Genomic DNA, 23,106 nt, shown 5'->3' with positions numbered 1-23,106 from the left:
TGTCGCGCGCGGGCTCGCTTGGCGGCCGGGCGGGCTTCGCGCAGCGGCGGGCCCGGCAGTGAGGAGGAGCGGCCGGGACGGCGGCAGCGGCAGCGGCAGCAGCAGCGGTGGCGGTGCGGGGAAGGGGGGGCTGAGCTCAGCTGCGGCTGTCGGAGGCGGAGCGGGGCCGGCTGGGTAAGCGTTGGCTGTCGGCCCGGCGGCTCGGAGCGGGACCCGGGCTGCGGGAGCCAGGAGGCCGCAGCTCCCCTTTGTGTGGCCGCGGCGCCCCCTGTGGAGTGACAGCGCCCCGATGCGCCCCCCCCCCCCTTCTCGTCCGACGCTTCACCGCCTCCCTCCCCGCCCCACCGCGGGCACCGGCTCCCTTCCCTCGCCCCCAAGGCGCTGCCCCTCCGCCAGGCCCCCTGCCACAGCTGGGAAACTGAGGCACGCGCGGGGAGGCGCCCTGTCAAAGCGATCCGCGCGTTGAGTCGCCTCCGGCGTGGGGGAGCGGACCCCGGCGGTCCTGGGCCCCCAGCCCCCGCCAGCTCTGACCGCGGGCGCGGAAGTGTGTTGTAATCGCGGCGCCTGGGCGCTCCAGTGCAGGGGCGCGGGGCTTTGAGAGGCAGCACCAAATAAACGGAGACCGTCCCTGACAGGCGGTGTTGTCCAGCATGTCCCTGAAACCTCCCAGTGACGGGGACTCAACAACCGCCCTTGGTAACCTTATCGCTGGAAAGGTTTTCCTGATAGCCAGAATCTCCCTTGCTGGAAACTAAGGGCAAAGCCAACGCTCCGGTGGTTGGAGGTAGCAGGTCTAGCAGGGACACGTGAAATCAAACAGCCCCCTGGTGGACCCCCAGCACTCCTCCCAGTCATGAAGCTTAAGTGAAATCCGTGGGAGAGATTCTCTCTTTGACCTCTTCCTGTGGGGGCAGCGCAGATAATCCGATGTAAGGGGTGTTGACTCCAGCTAAGCAATTCACGTAGTTGGAATTATGTAGCTTACATCAGTTTTGCTCCCCTAGGATAGGTCTGGCCTAACCTGATGAGTTCTTGTCCTGGAAAACAAATAATCATGGTTCCCTTTTTATAACAGTCTTTTACGTGTTTGAAGGCTGCAGTCATGTCTCTCATCACCCCATACTAGCCATCTCTTTAGACTGGGGTCCTCAAACTTAATTACACCAAGACCCCTTTCTAACAACAAAAATTACTCCAGGATCTCAGGACTGGGAGCTGAAACCTGACTCCCCTCCCCCAGGCCCTGCCACCTTGGGCAGGAGGGACAAACCTGAAGCCTGAGCCCTGCCACTCCTCGGTCCAGGAGAGAAGCCAAAGACCAAGGACTTTAGCATTGGCTGGCATAAGAGGGTGGCCTCAGGGCTTATGCTTTGGCTTTGATCTCAGGCCTAATATGTGCCCTGGTGACCTTATTAAATTTGTATCCGTTAGAAAGTTGTTCGCCCATCTCCAGGCTTTACATGCCTCAACCCCCAATTCCACCTCTCTATCATCAAGCTTTATCTCCCATCCCACAAACCACCCCTTGCCCCAGGTTTAACCCCCCTCAGTCCCAACCCTGCTCCCCCACTTCAGGTTTAACGCCTTCATCTGTGACCTAGCCATCCAACACCAGATTTAACCTCTTCAGCCCCAGGATTTACCTGCCTCAGCTGATGAGCTCTGTGCGCTGCCGCTGTTCCTCCATGGCCCCCACCTACCCTCTGTTGCTCCCCCGTGCCACTTCCTTTTACGTGTGGCTGTGCAGCTCTGGCAGGGCAGGCTCAGATGCCCCTTCCCCAGCTCTCCTGCAGGCTGACTTTCCCCCCTATGGAGCGGTTTCCTGCCCTGCCAGCTTCCTCTTCCAGGGCTCCCTGCCATGCTGGCTCCCCCCCGCTCCACAGCTGACTTCTCAGCAGTTCCAGGGGCTGCCCCCACTTACACAAAAAAACCCTAAATTCTGTTTAAGTGGCAGCAGACTCTAGAGCTGCAAGAGGAGTCAGAGGCGGCAGCGCTTGGAGCCGCATGCAGTTCTGCAGCCTCAGGTGGCCGACCGCCTTTTAAAACTTTAATAATATTAAAATGAGAACCAGACCTGTATTTTACTCAGTAGTTGATCAGATAAGTGGCCACATCATCTGTTCTTTGTCCATTACCCAAAGCTTAATGAAGAAATAAGCGTGTGTTTGACTTTGGTTACTGCAGTCCTTTTACAGCTCATCATTCCCACCACCTACTTTTCCTCTCTTGTTCCAGCCCAGTTTCTGGATTTATTTATCAGTAATCAGAATGATTTTGTCATTTTGTGACATTTGCCAATTACCTGAGAAACGTTTCTACAGAAATGTGGAGGATATCCACAGTGGAAAAACTGATTTTTTTTTCTTGTCATCTGTGTATCTTTTCTGATTTGGTTATTTTTAAAGAAATGCAGAAAGGTAAATGCTTGATAACCCACTGGCTTGTTTTAAGTAAGTTGTCTTGAAGATGTGTAAAAAGCTTGACGCTTTCAAGAAGATTAAACATTATGTTGATGGGTTCCAAATAGATTACAACAAAAAAGTAATTATTAACATCCTCAGAAGAAACTGGCAATGAGTGACCTGTCATGTTTTAGGACTACCAGGGGGTGTAGTGCGGAAGAAGATATTGTAAGATATCTGGCATTTTAAGCGTGGCTGGAAAGGTTATGAAAAAATTTTCAAGATTTAAAGCAGAGGTGGGCAAAATACGTCCAGCAGGCTGGACATGGCCTACCAAACCTTCAGACTGAGCTCACCACAATACTCTGGGTTGCTGGTCCAGCAGGATCCTCAGGCAGGCTCCCTGCCTGCTGTGCTCCCCGCATGCTGCTCAAAACAGTCTGCTGCTGGGCCATGAGTGTCTTTCTGCCCTTGCCCCCAGCACAGTATCGGAGCTCCCGTTGGCCAGAAACTGGACGCTGGGAGGTACCTGGACCATGCTTGCAGCACAGGCAGCACGTGGAGGTTCTCCCTCCCAAGGGGCATACAGTGCAGAGATTCACATGGCTCCGGCTGTTTTGAGTGATGTGTGGGATGCAGCAGGCAGGGAGCCTGCCCAACGGTACAACTGGGCTGCTGGCCATGAACTGCCTCAGGTAAGTGCCTCCCAACCAGAGGCTGTATCTGGCAGCCCACTTGCTCCCATGCTGCAGCTACTGCACCCAACCCTGTGCTGCCCTGTCCCTGGTTGCAATCACACCCAGACCTTGCACCTATCTAACACCTCTCTTCCAGATCAGAATCCTGTCCTGCATCTGTACCCCTTTCTGCACCCCAGTCTTTTGCTCCAGGTCACAACCCCCTCCTCACCCAAACTCCCTCTCAGACACCCCACCCTGCATCCTAGTCCCTGCACTGAGCTCCCTTCGGCACCCAACGTCCATCCCAGACCCAGGACTTCCACCATAACGTAGGAGAGTGCGGCCCCTTGGCCACTTACCAAATTCTTGGAGTGTAACTCCCCCCCATCAAAAATATTGCCCACCCCTGATTTAAAGCAATCTTTTGAGGTAGTTCTGTGGAGATGCTGTTTTCAGATCGCCTTGGAATGTGTGAATAACTCACAAGGTCCTCTCTGCTTCACACACAGTGGGAATGTGGTTGTAAGTAGAGAGTTTGTTGCTTCCGTAGAAGGCACCATGAAACATCAGTTCCCTTGAAAAGAAAGCAATGCTTTCTACATTTTCTCAGCAATACATAAAGTACTTTTTTTGCTATCGGTAACCTGATAATTGTACAGAAACCCAGAGAATCTGCAGTGCAGTTCAGGCTCTGAATGGTACCCTTTCTGAGGAAGCTGTTTGGTATTATTTTCCAACTGCCAGGTACGTTACGATGATTCTTACTCAGTCGGGTATATGATCGTGTCCAGATCCTTATGTAGGTTTTACATTTACCTAAGTTGTATAGGGGGAGAAACCTCTGAGGTTCTTAGATGAAACTCTTAAAACGCAATGTTTAATATGCTCTTAAATTTCCTCTATAAGGTATGTGTCATGTAAAAATGCCTAGGGAAAATTTGCCATTTGGTTAACAAATTGTGTTGTCTTTTGGTTCTGATTCCAGATGGTAAAGTAGTGTATGCTAGAGAGATTAAACTAATTTTATTTTCTGTTTTCTGCACAGTTCTGTGTATGTGGATGGGATTTGTTAGAAAATCAGTCTTAAAAAGGAAACTGGCCTTGATAAGGTATAACTTTTCTAACAAAATACAGCTTAATATTTTATTCCTTGGTTGATATTCAAGTTTGGTTTTGGTACAAGTGTTTTTCAACAAGCAAATTAAATGTATTTGTTGGTAAACGTTATCATGTAATAGGGTGAGTTGCTGAAGTTTTCTGAACAGGGTTAAATGTTGAGTTAGGAAGGCAATTTTACTAAAAAGAGTCATAAAAGTCTGCTAAATATGTTTCTTGCTTTTGAGAGCTATTGCTATGGAGTCATTACTTTTTTGAGAACTTATATTTATTATTTATTTTTACATTGATGGTGCTGCTTCTCTACTCCCTCCAGTTTATAATGTTACAGTTATTCTCTCTTCTCTTACATTGAGACTGGCGGTAACATCGGTGGCATGTCAGTGGGACCATTAGGAAAAAGCAAATGTTTTGTTTAAAAATTCCCCGGTCTTAGTTTCTGTGCAAAAAATAATCTATGTGGAAGTTTGTTTTTTGTTATGATAAATTGTTTGTTTTAATGTTAAAATCAAACCCTAAAAGTGCTAATCTATATGTTCCTTCTCCTCCCCTCCCTTTCCTCTCCCGCTGTTTTTCCTTAAATTCTGCCTATTCACTCTCTCCTTTTACCTTTCCCCTCTTGTTTTCCTATCCTTTTCCTTCTTCTCTTTCAGCTGAGACTGCATTAACAGCATTGCTGCATTGACCCTTTTAAAGCCTTGCCTTCTCCCAATATCTTAGCTTGGCCAACAGACACTATGAGGAGACTGGCTTTTCGCGGTGCTGGTTGTACTCTGGTAAATCTGGTAAATTCTTGATCCTATACACACCATCCTCCACCCTCCCCACCTGGCCTTGATTTATTTTTTTATCCTGCCCATAATGCATTCCCTCTCATATTCATTCAACATATGTAAATGTTAGCTGGTAATTAATTCTGTTAGAATATGAAAGAGAGATCCTAATATTGTTATGCCAGGCTGTTGAACCATTTCAAAACATGTATAGGAAAAAATGCCTTGACTGTATTAGACAATGAATTCAGTTTGTAGTTTTTGACACTCTCAATAATAGTGCCACTTAAGATGATATATTTGTGATGTGGACACCTGATCAGTAGAAATTGGGCTTCATCCACCTGTTTGTTTCATAAACTACTCTGTAGTTGTTGGAAGGTTATTAATTTCAGTCTCTGTATACTTGCTAGAAAATGCTAACCTCTGCCCCAAAGGAGACAGTCTGTTACATTGCTGGTCCGGTCCACACCGATTTTAGCATTTGAGAGAGAATGGGAAGCCCTTGAGTATATAGCAAAATCTAATCGGGTTACAAACCAAATTTCTCTTGGTGTGATCCCAGGACCTAGATGTGAAGCAGCGGACGTCATTTTTATTTGTCAATGGAGTCTCTGAATTGCATCACCAATGTTGTCTGTTTTTGCTTTTTTTGAGATAGTGTGGAGTCCTAGTCAATGAGCATCACCAAGTTATCTCTGTTTGAACTAGTTCACCTGCCATCACAAAAGTTCTAATTTTATTAGGGGTGGAATGAGAAATCACAAGCATTGGTAGGTTATTTAAGAAAGCATACTTGTAAGTGTTGCTAGAAACATTTTCATCACCCTATATGAATCAAGGCACTCTGTTCTAGAATCGTAGAATTGGAAGGGACCTTGAGGCCAAGTCCAGTTCCCTGTCCTCATGGCAGGACCAAGCACCATCTGTATCATCCCAGTTAGGTATTTATCTAACCTTTTCTTAAATATCTCCAATAGCGGAGGTTCTACAGCCACCCTAGGCAATTTATTCCAGTAATTAACCACCCCAGTGTTCCTTATGGCGATGCCTGGCAGTAATAGTATGGCCCCTTTTTGTCTCGAGAGACGGTCGTTAGCAGCGGCAATGAGGATCTAAAACTCTAAAGTAGATTGGATTATCAAATAAAAAGCTGTGTGCAACATTTCTAATGCATTTCTAATGCATAAGTAGATCTCTGTGAACAGTCTTGAATAATATATATATATATATATATATATCCTAAAGAACTGCAGGTTCAATCGCTGATTCTCATCAAAGGGATTGTGTGCAAAGGCATAAGTTTAAGAACAGCTTTCTTTATTATAGAAGAAGTTGGATTCCATGGGTTCAAAGAGACGAAGGGCAACTTCTCCTTCCAGCAGTATCAGTGGAGGAGATTTTGATGATGGGCACCATTCCACAAACTTACCTGGCCCAAGCAGGAAAAGGAGGAGACTTTCCAATCTCCCAACTGTAGATCCTGTAAGTACCATCGTAATTTAGTCCCCTTCTGTCTTAAGGCAAAAGTCCCAATGTGGAATACCTTTTGAAACAGCTACAAGGAAACATTTTCTGCTGGAAAAAAATTTACATTTAGTGATGATCTAGAAGGTAAGGGGACAACATAACCTTCTGTTGTTTCCTGCGGTTGCAAAGTCTTTCTTGCTTTCCCTGATGGGAGGGTGTTCTGCCCGTCTCCTTAACCTGGAGGAACAGCTCCAGTTTCCATTGCTGAGTTGTGCGCTCTCTTGCCCAGAGCTTTAATTTTGAATGAAGTGAGCTAGTTATGATTTCCTTCTGAGCCCAGCAGCACTGATTCTACACTAGTTAAAATGGCTGCCATAGGGCAGCTATATCAAATTGGTTCTGTGGAGATGTCTGCATTATAGTCTTAATTATGGTGTGTGGGTGGGGCATACATTTAGGACTCTGTCTCCTTCGGTCCCCAGCAGTTCACCCACTTAGTGCAAGATTTGCACAAAGGGCAAGAGGTAGAATCTTTTCATGGTCTATTGTACGTGCAGCATCTTTTTCATCCCTTGCCCATGAAAAGATGTTCGTCTTTAGGATTATCACGGTTTCTGTCCCTTTCTTTTTCTTTTTCTTTTCTTTCTTTCTTTTCTTTTCTTTTTCTTACCCCTACTCCTTTAGCTGGCTTTCTTTTTTTCTCTGTCTTTGTTGTTCTTGTCTTATCTTCCCATCACATCTGCTTTCCTGTAACAGTTTCTGATTTTGATACCTTTTGGCTTTCACTTCCTCCCCATCCTCCTTCCATTGGCTAAAACTATCTACAAGGAAATAGTAAATGCTGACATGTGAGGTGTTGTCCTTAGGCCTTGGCACCTCCAGTGAGACAAACTGTGGACCCATATTGCCTTATTTATTGTTTCTGTTGTCTTGGGTCTGTAGTCAATATTGTATTGATTTACTTTTGGGATGTTTCCTTTGCAACCATCAGAGCTAGAAAACTCCCTTTAAACAAGAGAATACATGCACAAAAATTCTTCAGGATCTGAGGTGTGTCATCATACTGTGTTAGTACAATGGACTGGTTGTTTAGTACTCCTGCGATAGAGCAACTTAAGGCACTGCACTGCACTCCTCTTCTCTGCCTTTCTACCCTAACTCGGACTCAAAGCTGGTCCGCATCAGCTGGAAACCGCACCCTGAGACACGTCGCCGTGCCCCTGCAGACGCAAACTTCTCTATTTGGTCTTTCTCCTGCATCCGAATGACCGACATTGACAGGAGAACCACTTTCTGTCAGCACAGGCAGCATCTACAATTAAGTATTACAGTACTGCAGCTGTAGCATTTCATGTGCAGACATACCCTCAGTTTTGTTGCCACCTTAGCATTTCCATTGTCTTACTGGCTTGTTCTTGCTGTTTAGATTGCTGTGTGCCATGAACTGTACAACACAATCAGAGATTACAAAGATGAACAGGGCAGGCTGTTATGTGAGCTTTTCATTAGGGCACCAAAACGAAGGTAAGAATGTGGCAATGATTGGTAAGAATCTCAGGGTTGGGAGTTAGTCCTGGAATGTGCGGATTTTGAAAAATAGCTTATCTGTATAAAAGTTGCAAAACCTGTGCGTTAAATATGCAGCAAGCTGGCATGAGGATTTTGACCTTAACAATGCAGTGATCTTAACTATGATCTTAACTATGCGTGCCCTTTGGAACAACTGTGAAACAGGTGTCGGGTTTTTAGGTAGAAAGGCAAATGTTTGATTTGACCTGAACCATTGACTTCCTGGTAGCGAGATCTGTTGAACTGTAAAATTGTCTCCAAAAGTGGAGGAGGAATATACTAGAAAATATATTCCAGGGAACAATTTAGAACTGGCCCTTTGGAATGTAATAGGTGAAGTGATTGATTGTAATTTTTATAAGATTAAAGTAAATTTTAAAATTCCTGATTCATGTGTTAATATTGCCTACAACATTGAGTTATTTGAGTTGTAGCAAAAACGTGTTAGAAACATTTCTGCATTAAACTTGTATAAAGTTAAATACTTTCATAATAGTTTGTGTTTACACACTGAAATGTCTTTATCGATTGTTACAACAGAAATCAGCCAGACTACTACGAAGTGGTTTCTCAGCCTATTGATTTAATGAAAATACAGCAGAAGCTAAAAATGGAGGAGTATGATGATGTGAACCTACTGACAGCTGACTTTCAGCTATTATTTAACAATGCAAAGGCTTACTATAAGGTGAGGAAGCTTAATATAAAGAGCCAAATTCATGTATTCTGACCATATCAGGCCTATATGCTTTTAGGTGATACAGCTAGTTTCTTATGTAAGAGACAGTTATGACAATATATGTCTGTCTCAGTAATACAGTGGCTTCAAAATGTTTCCGTAGTTTGGATCAGATCTTAGTAAAGAGATTACCTCGTATGCCACCTCCTCTCTCTCTAATAATCATTTTACCTCATAATACCATTCCTGACATCCCTGTGTTTGAAGAATTATACAATCAGTAATTGCTATGTTTTCTATTACCTGATATATTTCACTTCTGAATGTTCAGTAGTTTAAGAACACTTTTGAAATAACTGGCTAGCACTAACCTTGTGCTGTTTGATTCATTCTGACAGCCAGATTCTCCTGAATATAAAGCTGCCTGCAAACTGTGGGATTTGTATGTGCGCACAAAGAATGAGTTTGTTCAGAAAGGTGATGCGGAGGAAGAGGAGGAAGAGGATGAAGGGCATGACAATCAAGGGGCAATTTCTGAAGTAGTAAGTAGGGAACATAGGAGTTAGAATTTGCTGGTGAAATTAACAGGTGTGTGAAAACTGGTCTTTCAGAGTGTGCTTATCATCAATTTATGGAGGGACATCCATTTATGGTTGGGTATTAAGCTGGGCCAAAACAGGTAATGGGGCATTTGTACATAAACTTAAATCACTAAATTGTATCTTGATATACTGTAGTAGGGGTCCTACACATACATAGAAAACTGTAATGGGTTCAGCACTTCAAGTATTTATCATCTTTAAATATGTGTCTCTGTCTGTCTGTCTTAGTGAACTCATATCACTGATCATCTTGTAATTGTTTCTTATAACTGTTTGTATATGCGGTTTCATTTTAGTCAAAGTTTTACAATAAATATGACCTCAGTAACTTACATGATCTGAGGCCCCATGAGAGCATTTTCAGGTGGAACACTCATATGGTCAAAACCCTGGTGTTATTCCCAGTTTTGCTGTTCTATATACTGCCTCAAACCAGGGACTTATGCTAGAGTGTGTACCTGAAAATCTCAGTTTGCACTGCATGACATGATAGTGCACAATCTTAGGTAATGCGGATAAACATCTGTGCATAAAACATGTATGTGATCTTCAGATTTACTAACTTTCCTTAGTCACAGAGAGGTAGCTGTGTTAGTCTGTGTGTACAAAAGGCAGTCATGTAGCACTTTAAAGACTAACAAATAATTTATTAGGTGGTGAGCTTTCGTGGGGCAGACCCACTTCTTCAGGTCTGGAAATAGTGCTGAAAGTGAACTGGCACAACGGATATATAACAGAGATAGAAAAACAAACAAACAATAAAATGAAAACTAACATCATCGTGGGAGCAAAGAGTGGGGAGGGGGAAGAAAATTATTTACTGCAAGTGTCTATTAAGTTAAGTGATTTCCCTGAGATCACTACAGATATCAAAGATGGGGATGCTGTCTTTGTAATGTGAAAGTTAATTGCTATTTCTAATAAGACCAAGTCGCACAGTGTTGAATTTGAAAATAAATTCCAGGTCAGGTGTCTTCCTTTGTAATCTGGTGTTAGTCTCTTTGTAGGACATAAATTTTCAGGTCTTTAATACTGTGGCCTACTCCACTGAAATGCTCGCTGACTGGTTTATGTGTACAGTAAAACCCTGAGATACGCACACTCGAGTTGCATGTATCTCGGGCTAATGCGACTGCTGCCCCTGACAGGAGCAGGGAAGCCACTCCTGTTGGGGCGGCAGCCACGAGTCAGACTGCCATTCCCAACAGAAGCAGGGAAACTGCTCCTGTCAGGGATAGGTGCCTGACTCTTGGCTGCTGCCCCTGGCAGGAGCGATTTCTTGGTTCCTGGCTCCCGCACGTGGAGCCAGGAAAAAGACCAGCAATGCGAGCCAGGCTCCAGCTCCCTATGCTAACAGAAGACCGTTTCCACAGGAGATGCCGCTCCAGGGAGATGGGATACTGACTAGTGCTGCTGCGCTGGTCAGTTTCCTGGCTCCCTGAGTTACACAAAAATTCGGCTTACGCGGGGTTCCCAATAATGCAACCTCCATGTCAGTAGTTTTTGTCCATTCATTCTTTGGTGAAGTGATTGTCTAGTCTGTCCCATATACGTTAGCAGAGGGGCAATGCTGGCACATGATGGCATTTATAATATTAGTGGAGGAACAGGGATATGAGCCCCTGATCACAACAGTGATGTGCTTAGGTCCAGTGATGGTGTCTCCAGAATATATATGTGGACAAAGTTGGCAATGGGGTTTATTGCAAGGAAAGGTTCCAGGATTATTATTTCTGTGGTCTGGTGTGTGGTGCAAGTGAGAATTTTCCTGGGGTTAGGTGGTTGCCTGTGTGTATATTAGTGAACTCATAAGAAGTAGTTACAAGATGATCAGTGGTATCATTCTTGTTTATGTGGTTTAATTTTAGTCAAAGTTTTACAGAAAATATAACCTCAATAACTTGCATGAACTGAGGTCCCATGAGATCGTTTTCAGATGGGACACTTGTATGGTCAAAACCACGGTGTTATTCCCAGCCTCACTAGGGTGTCCTACCTTAGTAAACACATAACATAGTACAATGTCTTGAAAAGTTGTGCACATCTTCCCAGTGCTCTTTTTGATTCTTTTCTTTGAAAAACAAATGTTTATACTTTTGAAGCTTTTATAAAATTGAACTCTTTCTCATCAAAGCTTTTTATAACTTCATTTCCTATACCAGTCCTCTCCAAGCTACTTGAAAGAGATTCTTGAACAGCTGCTTGAAGCTGTAGTCATAGCTACCAACCCATCAGGGCGGCTTATAAGTGAGCTGTTTCAGAAGCTTCCCTCTAAAGTGGTGAGTAATGAAATGAAGTCTTTCTGTGTTAGGTATGTGGAAAGTGATATAACTGGTCCTGTGGGCTGACTGTGAGACAAACAGTCAAGTGAGCAAAAATAAATAAAAATATTTTAACACTACCAAGTCATAATATTTTGCTTTTCAGTGGAAATCGCCCCCTTATGCCTGTTTACTGAAGAAGCCATTGCCAGTTTAATCACATAGGCTACGTCTGCACTACAGCAGTCTGTCAACAGAAATCACTGTCTGAAGAGATCTACTGGTAAAACTTCTGTCGACAGATTGTGTCCACAAATAAAAGGAGATTGAAAGAGCAATTCGCTCTGTTGACAGAGAGCAGCCAGGCTGCCTGCAAGCTCTGCAAACAGGTCTGCCTGGTGAACCAGAAGCCCTCTGTTGACAAAAGCGCTGCAGAATGTCTACATTGCACTTTTGTCGACAGAACTGTGTGGACAGAAGCATTATTCCTCAATGCAGAGAGGGATAACGCTGTTGGGGAAGGTGCTCTATTTTGCTGAGACTCTGTTGACAAAACACCTTTTGTGTGGTGATGCTCCCTGAGTTTTGTCTGTAGTGTAGACACGGCCATAATGTATTACAGCTTGAACCTCTCTAGTCCAGCACCCTTGGGATCTGACTGGTGCTGAACCAGAGAATTTGCTGAACCATAGGGGGGGGGTCAATGTTGTTTAGCAGCATCAGCAATATTTCCACTGCTTACTGGGCTCTTAGAAGACATTTAGGGGTGGATTAGAGCTAAAAACAGAACAGCACGCTGAGAGCCAGGACTGGTGGCTATAAACAAACTTTGTGGGACCAAGGAAAACTTGGCCACAACTGGGATAAGTGGACATATGGCTATCTAAAATCATGCTGTACCATGGATGTGGCTGGACCAGAGAATGCCAGACAAGAAAGGGTCAACCTATATAGCATTTTAACACAGGGCAAATTACTAGATACCTGTATAGTATCTAATACAGGTTGTACCTCCTTGTTCTGGCACCCTTAGATCTGAGTGATCCTGAAGAAAGGAATTTGCCAGACCAGGAAGATCAGGCCTCCAGGCTTTCCTGGGAGGCTGCTGCTCCGTGTCTCCAAGCTGCCTGGGGATTTCCACTCCTGACAGGACTCCATTGCCTCAGCCTGGTTTCCCACTGCCATAGGTCTTCCTGGACCATCTCCGTGCTGCTGGGATGGCTTCCAGACCCTGGCTGTGTCTTCCTGCAACTGTGGGGCTGCTGATTTGGCTCCCTGCCACCTGTGGGGCTCCTCTGCAGAGCCACCAGCCAGACTGGCTGCAGGCAGCTGGAGTCTCTGGTTCAGCAACATCCATAGTCCTGTCAGTCCAGAGAGTTTGAATCCGCCATTAAGCTATCAATGCATTAACATCTTAACATTATCAGATGAAAGACCATGTTAGAAAATCATTGCTCCTTTCTGAGGAAATAGTTTTTGTCATATCATCTGGTGGAGTTAATTGGCTGTAAGTGCTATTTATTATTTTAGTTGCGTTTTATTGGTGGAAAGGTGTTTATGTAGCAGTCCTAAAATAATGTTTTTACTGATCTAACTTTTGTTTTGAAGTCACTTACAGCTCAATTCAGACTGATTGTAGTTAAATTTAATGTAAGGTATCTAGCATATGAATGAGATCATTAGTTATGTTAGTGAAAGTGTACAAATAAACGCTTAAATATTTTTAATTAATGATATAGGTGCAATGTATATCTTAATGATATGGAGAAATTAAACAATTTTGGTTAAAAGTAAATGTTACATTATGTACGAGTTCAGTGTTGCAACTTAATCTTTCAGCTGTGTTGTGGTGGTAATCTGTCTTCTCAACTGTCTTTGGTAATAAGCCATCTACTGTAAGCACTTATTTAATACTGATTTTTTTTTAATTAAGTGTTTTCTTTGTGATCTGTATGTGCCAATAGAACAATAGATTTTTGTTTTTGTTTTCTAGCAATATCCTGATTATTATGCAATTATTAAAGAACCCATAGATCTTAAGACTATTGCCCAGAGGATACAGGTACAAGTATGATCATGTTAATGAACTCTACAGTGTAATTTAGGAAAAATAAAATAGGGTTGTGTTCTGAAGTTTTTTGAAGCAAAAAGCTTTTATAGCTCAGTAATAAGTGTAATTTTTACTAGTAAATTAAGAAGCTGAAAACTAAACTGATCTGAGGATCAGCACTGACTAGCCGCAGTCCTAGACTCATGTTTTCAAAAGTAATCGCAGTGTAAGGTTAAGTGTCTTTAAATCACTAATTATTGATATGAATGGAATGCCAATTCCTGTGGATTCCTGGCCTTGTATTAGTGTCCCATAGTCATTTCTGGCCATGGCAAATTGAGATATTGAAATTTAGATTAGTGTCACTCTGGTTAGCATCATGCTTTCTTCCACTCACCTTTTCCTATTTATTTTGGCTACCTCTATACTAGAGAGTTTTGTAGACAAAATGGGGATTTTGGCAACAAAACTCACGGAGCATCCACACACAGTGGCCATGGCTACACTAGCCCCTGCCTTTTGGAAGGGGTATGCTAATTAGCCACTTTGGCAGATGCTAATGAGGCACTGTCATGAATATGTAGCACCTCATTAACATAATGGTGGCCGCATGCGTTTCTAAAGTGCCACTTTCAAAATGCATGCTGCTCGTGTAGACAGGCCTTTCGAAAGGACCCCTGGACTTCAAAAGCCCCTTCTACCCAAAACCAAAAGCTGCGCAGCTGCCATTATGCTAATAAGGCACTGCTGACAAAAACTGTTGACAACAAAGCCATGTCGACACTCCAGGGGACCCTTTTGTTGACAAAAACAGATCATTTTTTTTGATCCGCTCGATGTGTAGACGTGATCTATTGACAGAAGTTTTTGCTGGAACATCTCTTCCAGCGGTAACTTCTGTAGGCAGATGCTTCTAGTGTAGATGTAGACTTTTGGGTTAGCTTGCTGTTACCTTGAACTCCTTGAGCTAGAAATTGGTGATATATTGTAGCTGAAATTGTTAAAATCTAATTTTTAAAATGAAATGTTAGTCTCTACCTGCAGAATCCATAAAATACTATCTTCAGATGCATACTGAACTTAAAGTAAAAGATAGGGAGGAGTTAAAATGGTAATCAGAATGATGTGTTTTTTAAAGTTTGCATTATCTAATTTATTCATATAATTTGAGTCAGTGCATTGCTCATTTAGCATTTGTATGACTGTCACAGAAAAAGTAACTTTTTTATAATTGTATGTCTTTTTTTGCCCCCAGTGAATTCCTCAAGTTGTTTGTATGCTGCATAAAGAAATGTCCATATTCAATGTGAATTATCTTTTATTTTCCACTGGTTGCATTTTATTTCTTCTTGTGAGAGGATAAAAAGAATCAGCATTTATCTAAAGAGAAAACTGTTCTGTTTTTTGTTCTGCAGAATGGAAGTTATAAAAGTATTCATGCTATGGCCAAGGATATAGATCTTTTAGCAAAGAATGCCAAGACCTACAATGAGCCTGGATCTCAAGTATTCAAGGTTATTTTCAGATTTTTGACAATTTAATTCAGGGTTCCATCTCTTTATTATATTGCATGTTTGAAATTTATTAAAATCTGTGCTATGAGATAAGGTACTAAAGCATGTCTAATTTATCTGGAAATATTAAAAAGAATTAGTTAGTGTCCTATGCCTCTTATTGTCTATAACTCCTTCTTAGGAGTTTGAAACTTGTATTTCTTTCTGTTCTTTTTTGTTTGGAAACTATGTATTTCTTTTTTCCAATTTTATTCCAAATGGGCTATGAATCAACTTGTCTTCCTTATAGAAGCAAAGGATGACTTACTTGCTACTGGGGTAGAAATGCCTAGACTTCCTGGAATTACAGGTTCAGATCATGGTACTCCACTGTCCATTCATTATCACAAAACATTTGAGTTCTGTGCTGTTTAGTTAGGGAGGTATGTGGCATAAGGCCTTGAAGAATCGAGATCCTGCCTCCTTTGCCTTGCCATTAAAGATCCTATTCAATTTATTGATAGAGAATAGAATCATAGAACACTAGACCTGGAAGGGACCTCAAGAGGTCATAGAGTCCAGTTCCCTGCCCTCTTGGTAGGACCAAACACCACCTCGACCGTCCCCGATAGGTGTCTGTCTAACCTTGTCTTAAATATCTTCAGTGATGGAGTTTCCACAGCCTCCTTAGGTAACTTATTCCAGTGTTTAACCACCCTGACAGTTAGGAAGTTTTTCTTAATTTCTAATCTAAACCTCCCTTGCTGCAGTTTAAGCCCATTGCTCCTTGGCCTGTCCTCGGAGGCCAAGGAGAACAATTTTTCTCCCTCCCCCTTGTAACTCTGAGATACTTGAAAACCGTTATCATGTCCCCTCTAAGTCTTCTCTTTTTTAAATTAAACAAGTCCAGTTCTTTCAGTCTTCCCTCGTAGCTCATGCTCTCTAGACCTTTTAATCATTCTTGTTCTTCTCTGGACCTTCTACAATTTCTCCATATCTTTCTTGAAATGTGATGCCCAGAATTGGACACAATACTCCAATTGAGGCCTAATGAGGGCGGGGTAGAGCAGAAGAATGACTTCTTGTGTCTTGCTCACAACATACCTGTTAATGCATCCCAGAATTATGTTTGCTGTTTTTTGCAACAGCATCACACTATTGACTCATATTTAGCTTGTGGTCCACTATGTCCCCTAAATCCCTTTCTGCAGGACTCCTTCCTAGACGGTCACTTCCCATTCTATATGTATGAAGTTGATTGTTTCTTCCTAAGTGGAGCACTTTTCATTTGTCATTGTTAAACTTCATCCTGTTTATCTCAGACCATTTCTCCACTTTGTCCAGCTCATTTTGAATTATGAGCCTATCCTTGAAAGCAGTTGCAACCCCTCCCAGCTTGGTACCATCCGCAAAATTAATAAGCGGACTCTCTATGCCAATATCTAAATTGTTGATGAAGATATTGAATAGAGCCGGTCCCAAAACAGATCCCTGCGAAACCCCGCTTGTTGTTCTCTTCCAGTATGACTGTGAACCATGAAAATTACTCTCTGAGAATGGTTATCCAGCCAGTTATGCACCCACCTTAGAGTGGTCCCATCTGAGTTGAATTTGCTTAGTTTATTAATAAGAAGATCAAGCAAGACTCTGTAAATTTCCTCCCCATTTTTTCCTCTGTTAATGGATCAGCATTTTATGTGTGTATTTTCAATTTATCTACTTTCCTGTACCCAGCAGGGAATGAATTTCAGTGGTGAAATAATTGCTGCATATGTTTAATTTTTAAAAGGCTTCAGGAGAAAGGTGCTACATGTATGTAACTTTCTAAGGGTGAAATCTGTTGTAGTAAGAGCACAGATGGCCAGATTGGTAAGTCTGGCTAGACATGACTCCAGTCTTCCTTCAGTGGAGAAAAAAGAAACAAATTCACTCATTCTAGTATAGTCCTAGTATGTATATATGAGTTGTGGCTTTTTTAAGGATGTAGAAAAGTAGTGTGATGGATGCTAATCACCTACATCATGGTGATCTTACTCACCTTTATGTAATGGTTGAAAGTCTCCTTTCAGGTTAGTTTGTGCTACGTTCTTCTGATACTGGGCAAAGTTCTCTTGCAAGAAAACATGAAAGCCTTAAGCTGTGTCTTCACGTGCCACTTTCGCACTCCTCAATGTACGTGCAGACGCACGGCCCACGGGCTCTTCCAGAAGGAAACCCTTCTTCTAGAAGCCCCTTCCTGAAAATTTTGAGGAAGAAGGGCCTTCTGGAAGGAGGGTTTCCTTCCAGAAGATCCCAGCGCATATTCACGTGTATTTTGGAGTCCAGAAGAGCTTCTTCCAGACTCCAAATCATGTGCCTATATACTAATGAGATGTGGGCAGTTTACATCCACACTTCATTAGCATCTTCCGGACGGCTCATTACCGTGCCTCTTCCAGAAGAAGTGGCACTTGAAGACACAGCCTTACTCTTGTCCTTTTCACATTATTTTAAATATGTATAGTTATAACTCTAAAATTGATGTAAATCCTTGACTCAGTCTGCTTTTTCTAAAATGAATTATTCTTATTTTAATTGACAGGACGCAAATGCTATTAAAAAAATCTTTAACATGAAAAAGGCTGAAATTGAACATAGTGAACTGGCCAGGACAAGTCTTCGAATCAGGTACTGGAAGTAAAATTTAAAAAGAAATAAAAATTGCTGTTTGAGGTCTGGTTTACATGTATTTACTGAAATTTAGTTTCTTAAATCCCCCCCCCCCCCCCAAAAAAAAAAAAAAAGTCGGGGCAGATTAGATTAAATTAATTTGCTAGTTGTTGTTTAAGTCTGATAAATCATTGATACAGAGTTTTGTAGGTAACCACTGAAATAGATTATGTAGGTGATATAGTCCTACTTTTAAGATAGATTTGGCATGGAAATATAGAGAAACTGTAGGCGTCGCGAAAGTTAGTAATGACTCAGTGGTTAGAGCATTGGCTTTGTAAACCAAGGGTTGTGAGCTCAATTCTTGAGGGGACCTTTTGAGGGTCTGGGGCAGGTTTAAAAAAAATAAACCTGTTAGGGATGGTGAATAGGTCCCGCAGGGAGGGCAGGGGACTGGGCTCCATGACCTCTCGAGGTCCCTTACATACATATATCAATAGGAATGTGGAGATATCCATGTTTCTAAAGTTGTAGCCAACTTCTGTTCTATGGCTGCGTCTACACCACAGGGATACTTCTAAGTAAGTTCTTCCAGAAGATATCTTCCAAAAAACTCCTTTCAAAAGAGTGTGTCCACATACAAAAAAGCGTATTGAAAGATCAGTCCGCTCTTTCAGTAGAGGACATCCGTGCAGCCCCTGCTCTTTCAAAAGAAAGGGCCAGGGATTGAAAAATCTGTCACCATGAGGATTCTTCTTTCGAGAAAAGGCCCCTGCGGAGCGTCCACACATGCTTTCTTTCGGAAAAAGGCGTTCTTCCTGAAATGGAAGTGGAAAAGCGCTTTCAAAAGCCGTGTGGCATTCTTTCAATTTACTTTTGAAAGAACTCTCTTTTTCTGTGTAGAGGCTCCATGGGATCTTTCAAAAGAGCCTCCTTCTTTTGAAAAAATCTTTCAAAAGTACTTGCTAGTGTAGTCGTGGCCTATGTGTTTAAACAGGTAGAAGTAGCAAAGTAGGAGCAAGAAACAGAAGCTCAGCTCTTCAAAGATGTTTAGGCATCTAACTTCCCCTGAGATCAAATACGTTTTGAGGATCTAGATGAGAGTACCCTTCTATATAAGAATTGTTAGATGGCCATGGGTCTTCTATGTATCCTGAAACAGTGCAAAGAATTAGGGGAAGACCAAGGATACACATTTTTTGTATCAGCCAAAATATTCATTGGGAGGGAGCAGAGAAACAGGCCCTTGGGAGAAGGGAAATTTCTTTAGATACTTTGCAAAGGGCTGCATTGGAAGTAGTTGGAACACCTTTCTTTCTCTGAAGTAAATCTCCTCTTCCTTTCTGAAAGCTTTTGTGATAGGAGAGAGAGCTCCACAAACAAGTTTACAGTTAAAGGCATATGGTTAATTTGCATGTCTTTTAAAATGTTTTACCTTTTGTTACAAGTAACACCTAAGACTAGTGTAAATGAAAGAGATTAGAGAAATTCACTCTTTTTAAAGTTTATTTGATGCTTTCGTACAGCACCAGCGGGGGGCAAAAAACCTTACATAAGAAAACGAAGTGGCAAAATCACAAAAATTGGAAGAAGGATTCATATGCAAGAGTCATTCTTGAATCAACCATTTCTAAAAAAAAATACTAGATTACAAGTTGACAGTGTTCTCTCTAAAGTGCACTATACCTTATTTAGGCCCTGACACTTCAAACACGTAATGTATGCAATAGTTCCACTAAAGTCAGTAGTTTTACATCTATACTTAAGCATTTTTATTACTAGGGCCTAAATGGTAACACACTGAAAGGAAGAAAGGGGAAACCAGAACATTAATTTTAAGGCTGTGGCTGCTTATATCTTCACAGTATTGCTTTTTGTGGCAAGAGGATGGACAAATAATTATATCAGTATTTGTTAGTTGAATTCCTCTCTCTTGCATTGTCAACCCCTTGTCATCCCTTAGGCATCTTATTCTGTGAGGTCCTTTTAATGTTTGGTCTTGTCTGTGAAATTTTTCATAGTTGTGTGAGCCAGAAGTTGATTTCATGTTCAGAAATAATTTGATAGCTGTCATCTTGATCTCTATACTTTTTTAACACCCCCCCCCTTTTTTTTTTTGGCTTGAAGCAGGAGAGCCCTTTTCCCCACTCCTAAACAAACAAAAATAAAATTCTCTAGATACTTAGTAGTCAATCTGAAGGAGGGAAAAAAAAGCTAAGTTTAAAAAAAAAAAAAAACAAAAACTTTGTGCTGCCCAGGAGATTGCTATTGGCTGCTGTTCAGCACCAATTTATTATCTCAGATCCCTTTTAATTTATTAACTTAGGGTTATCTAGGGTTCATTTTATTTTTTTTTTCCGAAATACATGATTTCTTAATTCTTCTACCTTGTTTGGCTGTCTTTTGCCTACCAACTATGTTTGGTAAAATGACTCCTTAAGTTATTCTAGACTGTTTTTCCTTATAATTTTAAAAAGTGTAACTTTATAAAAACTCTTTGCTAATGTAACAAGAAGTCCTGTGGCACCTTGTAGACTAACAGATATTTTGGAGCATAAACTTTCATGGGCGAAGACCCACTTCATTAGATGTAAATGCTCTACTCATCATGTCAAGAAGAATCCCAATTTTGTAATGCTATTCAGATGTACATCTTTCAGTCGATTAATTATTACAAATTACCCCTTTGCAGTACACTTAATTGGTTTTGTTTGGGTAAAATGCCCAGCGTGCAACATGTCTACAACACAATTTAATATGCTTTATTAAGAAGAGATAGCACAAAATATGCTTGGCTCTGTGTTGTTAACCTCTCAAGTCTTAGCAATGTCCTGTTAGCCATCCTTATTACTGCAGTATGCTGGACCAAGAATTTAAATAAGAGTTTCAACCAGTATTGTGAGAACTGTTTCATCTGCCTTTATAAACAAATTTGGCATTGCTTACGTTATGATTAACTTGGACATTATTTATGCCTAAGTGTATCACTGTATGTTTAGCAACATGACACTATGGCTTCGTCTGCACTACAACATATCTTTTGAAGTTGTATGTCTGCACACACCTTACTTCAAAGTAGGGCACTCCTCCATTCCCAGGAATGGAGTAAGGACTTCAAAGCTGGGCTCCCTATGGAGTGAGGAAAAAGGTGTGTAGACTCTCTGCTGGCTACTTTGAAGTAGTGCGTAACTTCGAAGTTAGTTCCTTGTGCAGATGCACCCTATATATTTCTTTTCTGAGCCCTTATCAAGATTTCTCTGTAAAAGAGCCATATTCTATTTACATCTTTTCTTTGTCTAAGGTGAGTCTTTTTTTTCTTTTCCCCCTTTCTTTGGCTTGTTGTTTCTCTTAAAGGACTCCATCAAATTTGGCTGCTTCCAAAATGACAGGTCCTTCCTCACAGGGTAAAGGCAGTGTTGGTGATGAGAGAAATTCTACGAACAAATATTACCGGTAAGTAAATTGTCTCTTTCAGTCTGGATGCCGTTCAGTTAATTTTTATGGATGTATTTTGGCTGTCTGTTAATTAAGATGTTAATTCAAAGCCTTTTTTCTGAATTTTGATGTGTGTTTTCAATGAACTTTCAAGCATAATGGCCTCTATATGTATTTAACATATCAGATTTAATCATCTGTCCTTTCTCGTTGTCATTGTTTAGTAAGTTATTGACTCTGAATTGTTCTTTATTAATTTTCAAAGTTTTTACTTAAGTCAACAATGATACAAATTTATTTAAATTTAACATTTATTTCCTTGAACATGCTCCAACGAATGTAATCTTTCCTCATGCCTCAGTTTGTAATGAAGTATAAATATCAAAGATATATGTATTGCAACTTACTTAAATTATTCAAAAATATCTTAACTTTTAAAAACACAAAACTAAGGAACAAGGAGAGGAGAGAATCTTTAAGAGAAATTGCATTTGGAATATTGTTGAAAGAGACTCTATCAGTGGGCACAATTATGTGGGGTGTTTTGCCCTGCTCATCACTGAAGTGGTCTGTGTCCCAGTATCAGGCCCGCTGCTGGGGCTGGAGGTAAGGGGAGAGGGGCAATGAAATAGGGGCCTGGAGTTTCAAAGGGGCCCAAAGCTCCCAGCCACCACCTCTGCCTCAGTAGTAGCAACAATGGCTGGGAATTCCAGGCTCTGTTTAAACACTGCAGGAGTGTCATTCCACAGAGCTTCTCAGTGCTGGGGGGACAGGGGCGCCCCATGCTCTGTGTGGTGCTAAGGGCTATCTTTTGACTCCCCTCTTTTTCCCTCCTCCCCGTGCCCCTCCCCTTCAGGTCCGTGGTGGCAGTCAGCCCTGTTGCCTAGTACATTAAACATGATCAGTGGCCTTTTGTTACTTTGTAGGAGTGACAAGAAAATCACATAACTAATCAGGAGTTTAATATATGCATTGCTTTTCTTTTTGCTTTTAAAGTAACAAAAGAGCAGTCCAAGGGGATCGTTTATCTGCAATAACCATGGCATTGCAATATGGATCAGAAAGTGATGAGGATGCAGCTTTGGCTGGTAGGAGTTAGTACCTTGCTTGTACCAATTTCAGTTTATTACAATTGACTGAAAGATTGCAGGATACTTATTCAAATACCTGTATAATTCTTCCTTTGCTAATTTTTAGACACTGTTTCCAGTTTATTTTGCAGTTTCCAAAGCATAATCTGCAATTTTATTAAGGCTAGTGTCTGGTTTTTAGAAGTATAGATGAAATGTGCACTTAGCAGGAAAGTAAAGACAAAATAAAATACCTCCTTTTGATGTTGATTTATGTTGAGTTGCAGTCCATCAAGTCTTTATAAACAGCTAAAAGCATTGCTTGTTTTTATATCAGTGTGTTAAATATTAGAAAAGACCCTGGACGCTTTTACTTTTGAATAGAGAAAAATAGATTCTTACATGTTCATGGGTCATCAAATTTTATTCTTAGTAAATGTTTTATTTCTATGTGGCTGTTAAGCTTTACTGAGGGACTAAGGATTTTATTTAATACCGCTTAAATATTAAACTTCTGGCATCAATATAAATATTTGAAATCATAGCTGTTCTTAAAAAGAAAAGCAAGAGATACTTATTACCATAATTGGGTGGAACTCTTAAGGTGACATTGAACTGTAGCAGCGGAGCTCTTTGTGTCTGAAGGGATAAGATGATGGCTTACCCATTTCTATATTAGATATTTATACTGTTCTTAAAAACCTACTGACAGTGTATAATAGTTAAAAAATCTTGCTAATAGGTAAATATTAATGTAAAATATATAAACAGATGTCTTTAATATTGTCATCCTCTTTTACTTTTCTCATAATCACCCCTTTTTAGCACCTTAACTTCTGTTATAAAAATGTTATACC

General features: G+C 41.4%; 1 protein-coding gene across 13 annotated transcripts in view; it reads left to right on the top strand.

The window, feature by feature from the left end:
* Nucleotides 1-45: 45 nt before the first annotated feature.
* Nucleotides 46-23,106, top strand: part of PBRM1 (polybromo 1) — a 119,386-nt gene continuing 96,325 nt past the window's right edge. For 4 of the 13 annotated variants that reach the window (XM_075005997.1, XM_075005994.1, XM_075005993.1 and 1 more), the window contains exons 1-13: nt 46-174; nt 4,128-4,191; nt 4,852-4,983; nt 6,301-6,456; nt 7,868-7,965; nt 8,551-8,698; nt 9,088-9,231; nt 11,454-11,570; nt 13,546-13,614; nt 15,018-15,116; nt 17,677-17,762; nt 21,099-21,197; nt 22,176-22,267. In XM_075005997.1, the coding sequence (XP_074862098.1) occupies nt 4,936-4,983; nt 6,301-6,456; nt 7,868-7,965; nt 8,551-8,698; nt 9,088-9,231; nt 11,454-11,570; nt 13,546-13,614; nt 15,018-15,116; nt 17,677-17,762; nt 21,099-21,197; nt 22,176-22,267 (1,156 nt within the window). In that variant the 5' untranslated portion in view covers nt 46-174; nt 4,128-4,191; nt 4,852-4,935. The remainder of the gene's footprint in view (nt 175-4,127; nt 4,192-4,851; nt 4,984-6,300; nt 6,457-7,867; nt 7,966-8,550; nt 8,699-9,087; nt 9,232-11,453; nt 11,571-13,545; nt 13,615-15,017; nt 15,117-17,676; nt 17,763-21,098; nt 21,198-22,175; nt 22,268-23,106) is intronic. The other 9 variants (XM_075005998.1, XM_075005995.1, XM_075005990.1 and 6 more) reach the window with 4 other exon arrangements.

Source organism: Carettochelys insculpta, chromosome 11 (assembly GCF_033958435.1).
Source record: "Carettochelys insculpta isolate YL-2023 chromosome 11, ASM3395843v1, whole genome shotgun sequence".
NCBI classification, from domain to species: Eukaryota; Metazoa; Chordata; order Testudines; family Carettochelyidae; genus Carettochelys; species Carettochelys insculpta.
Note: the sequence above shows the minus strand (reverse complement) of the source record. Positions and strands in the feature narration are given on the sequence as shown.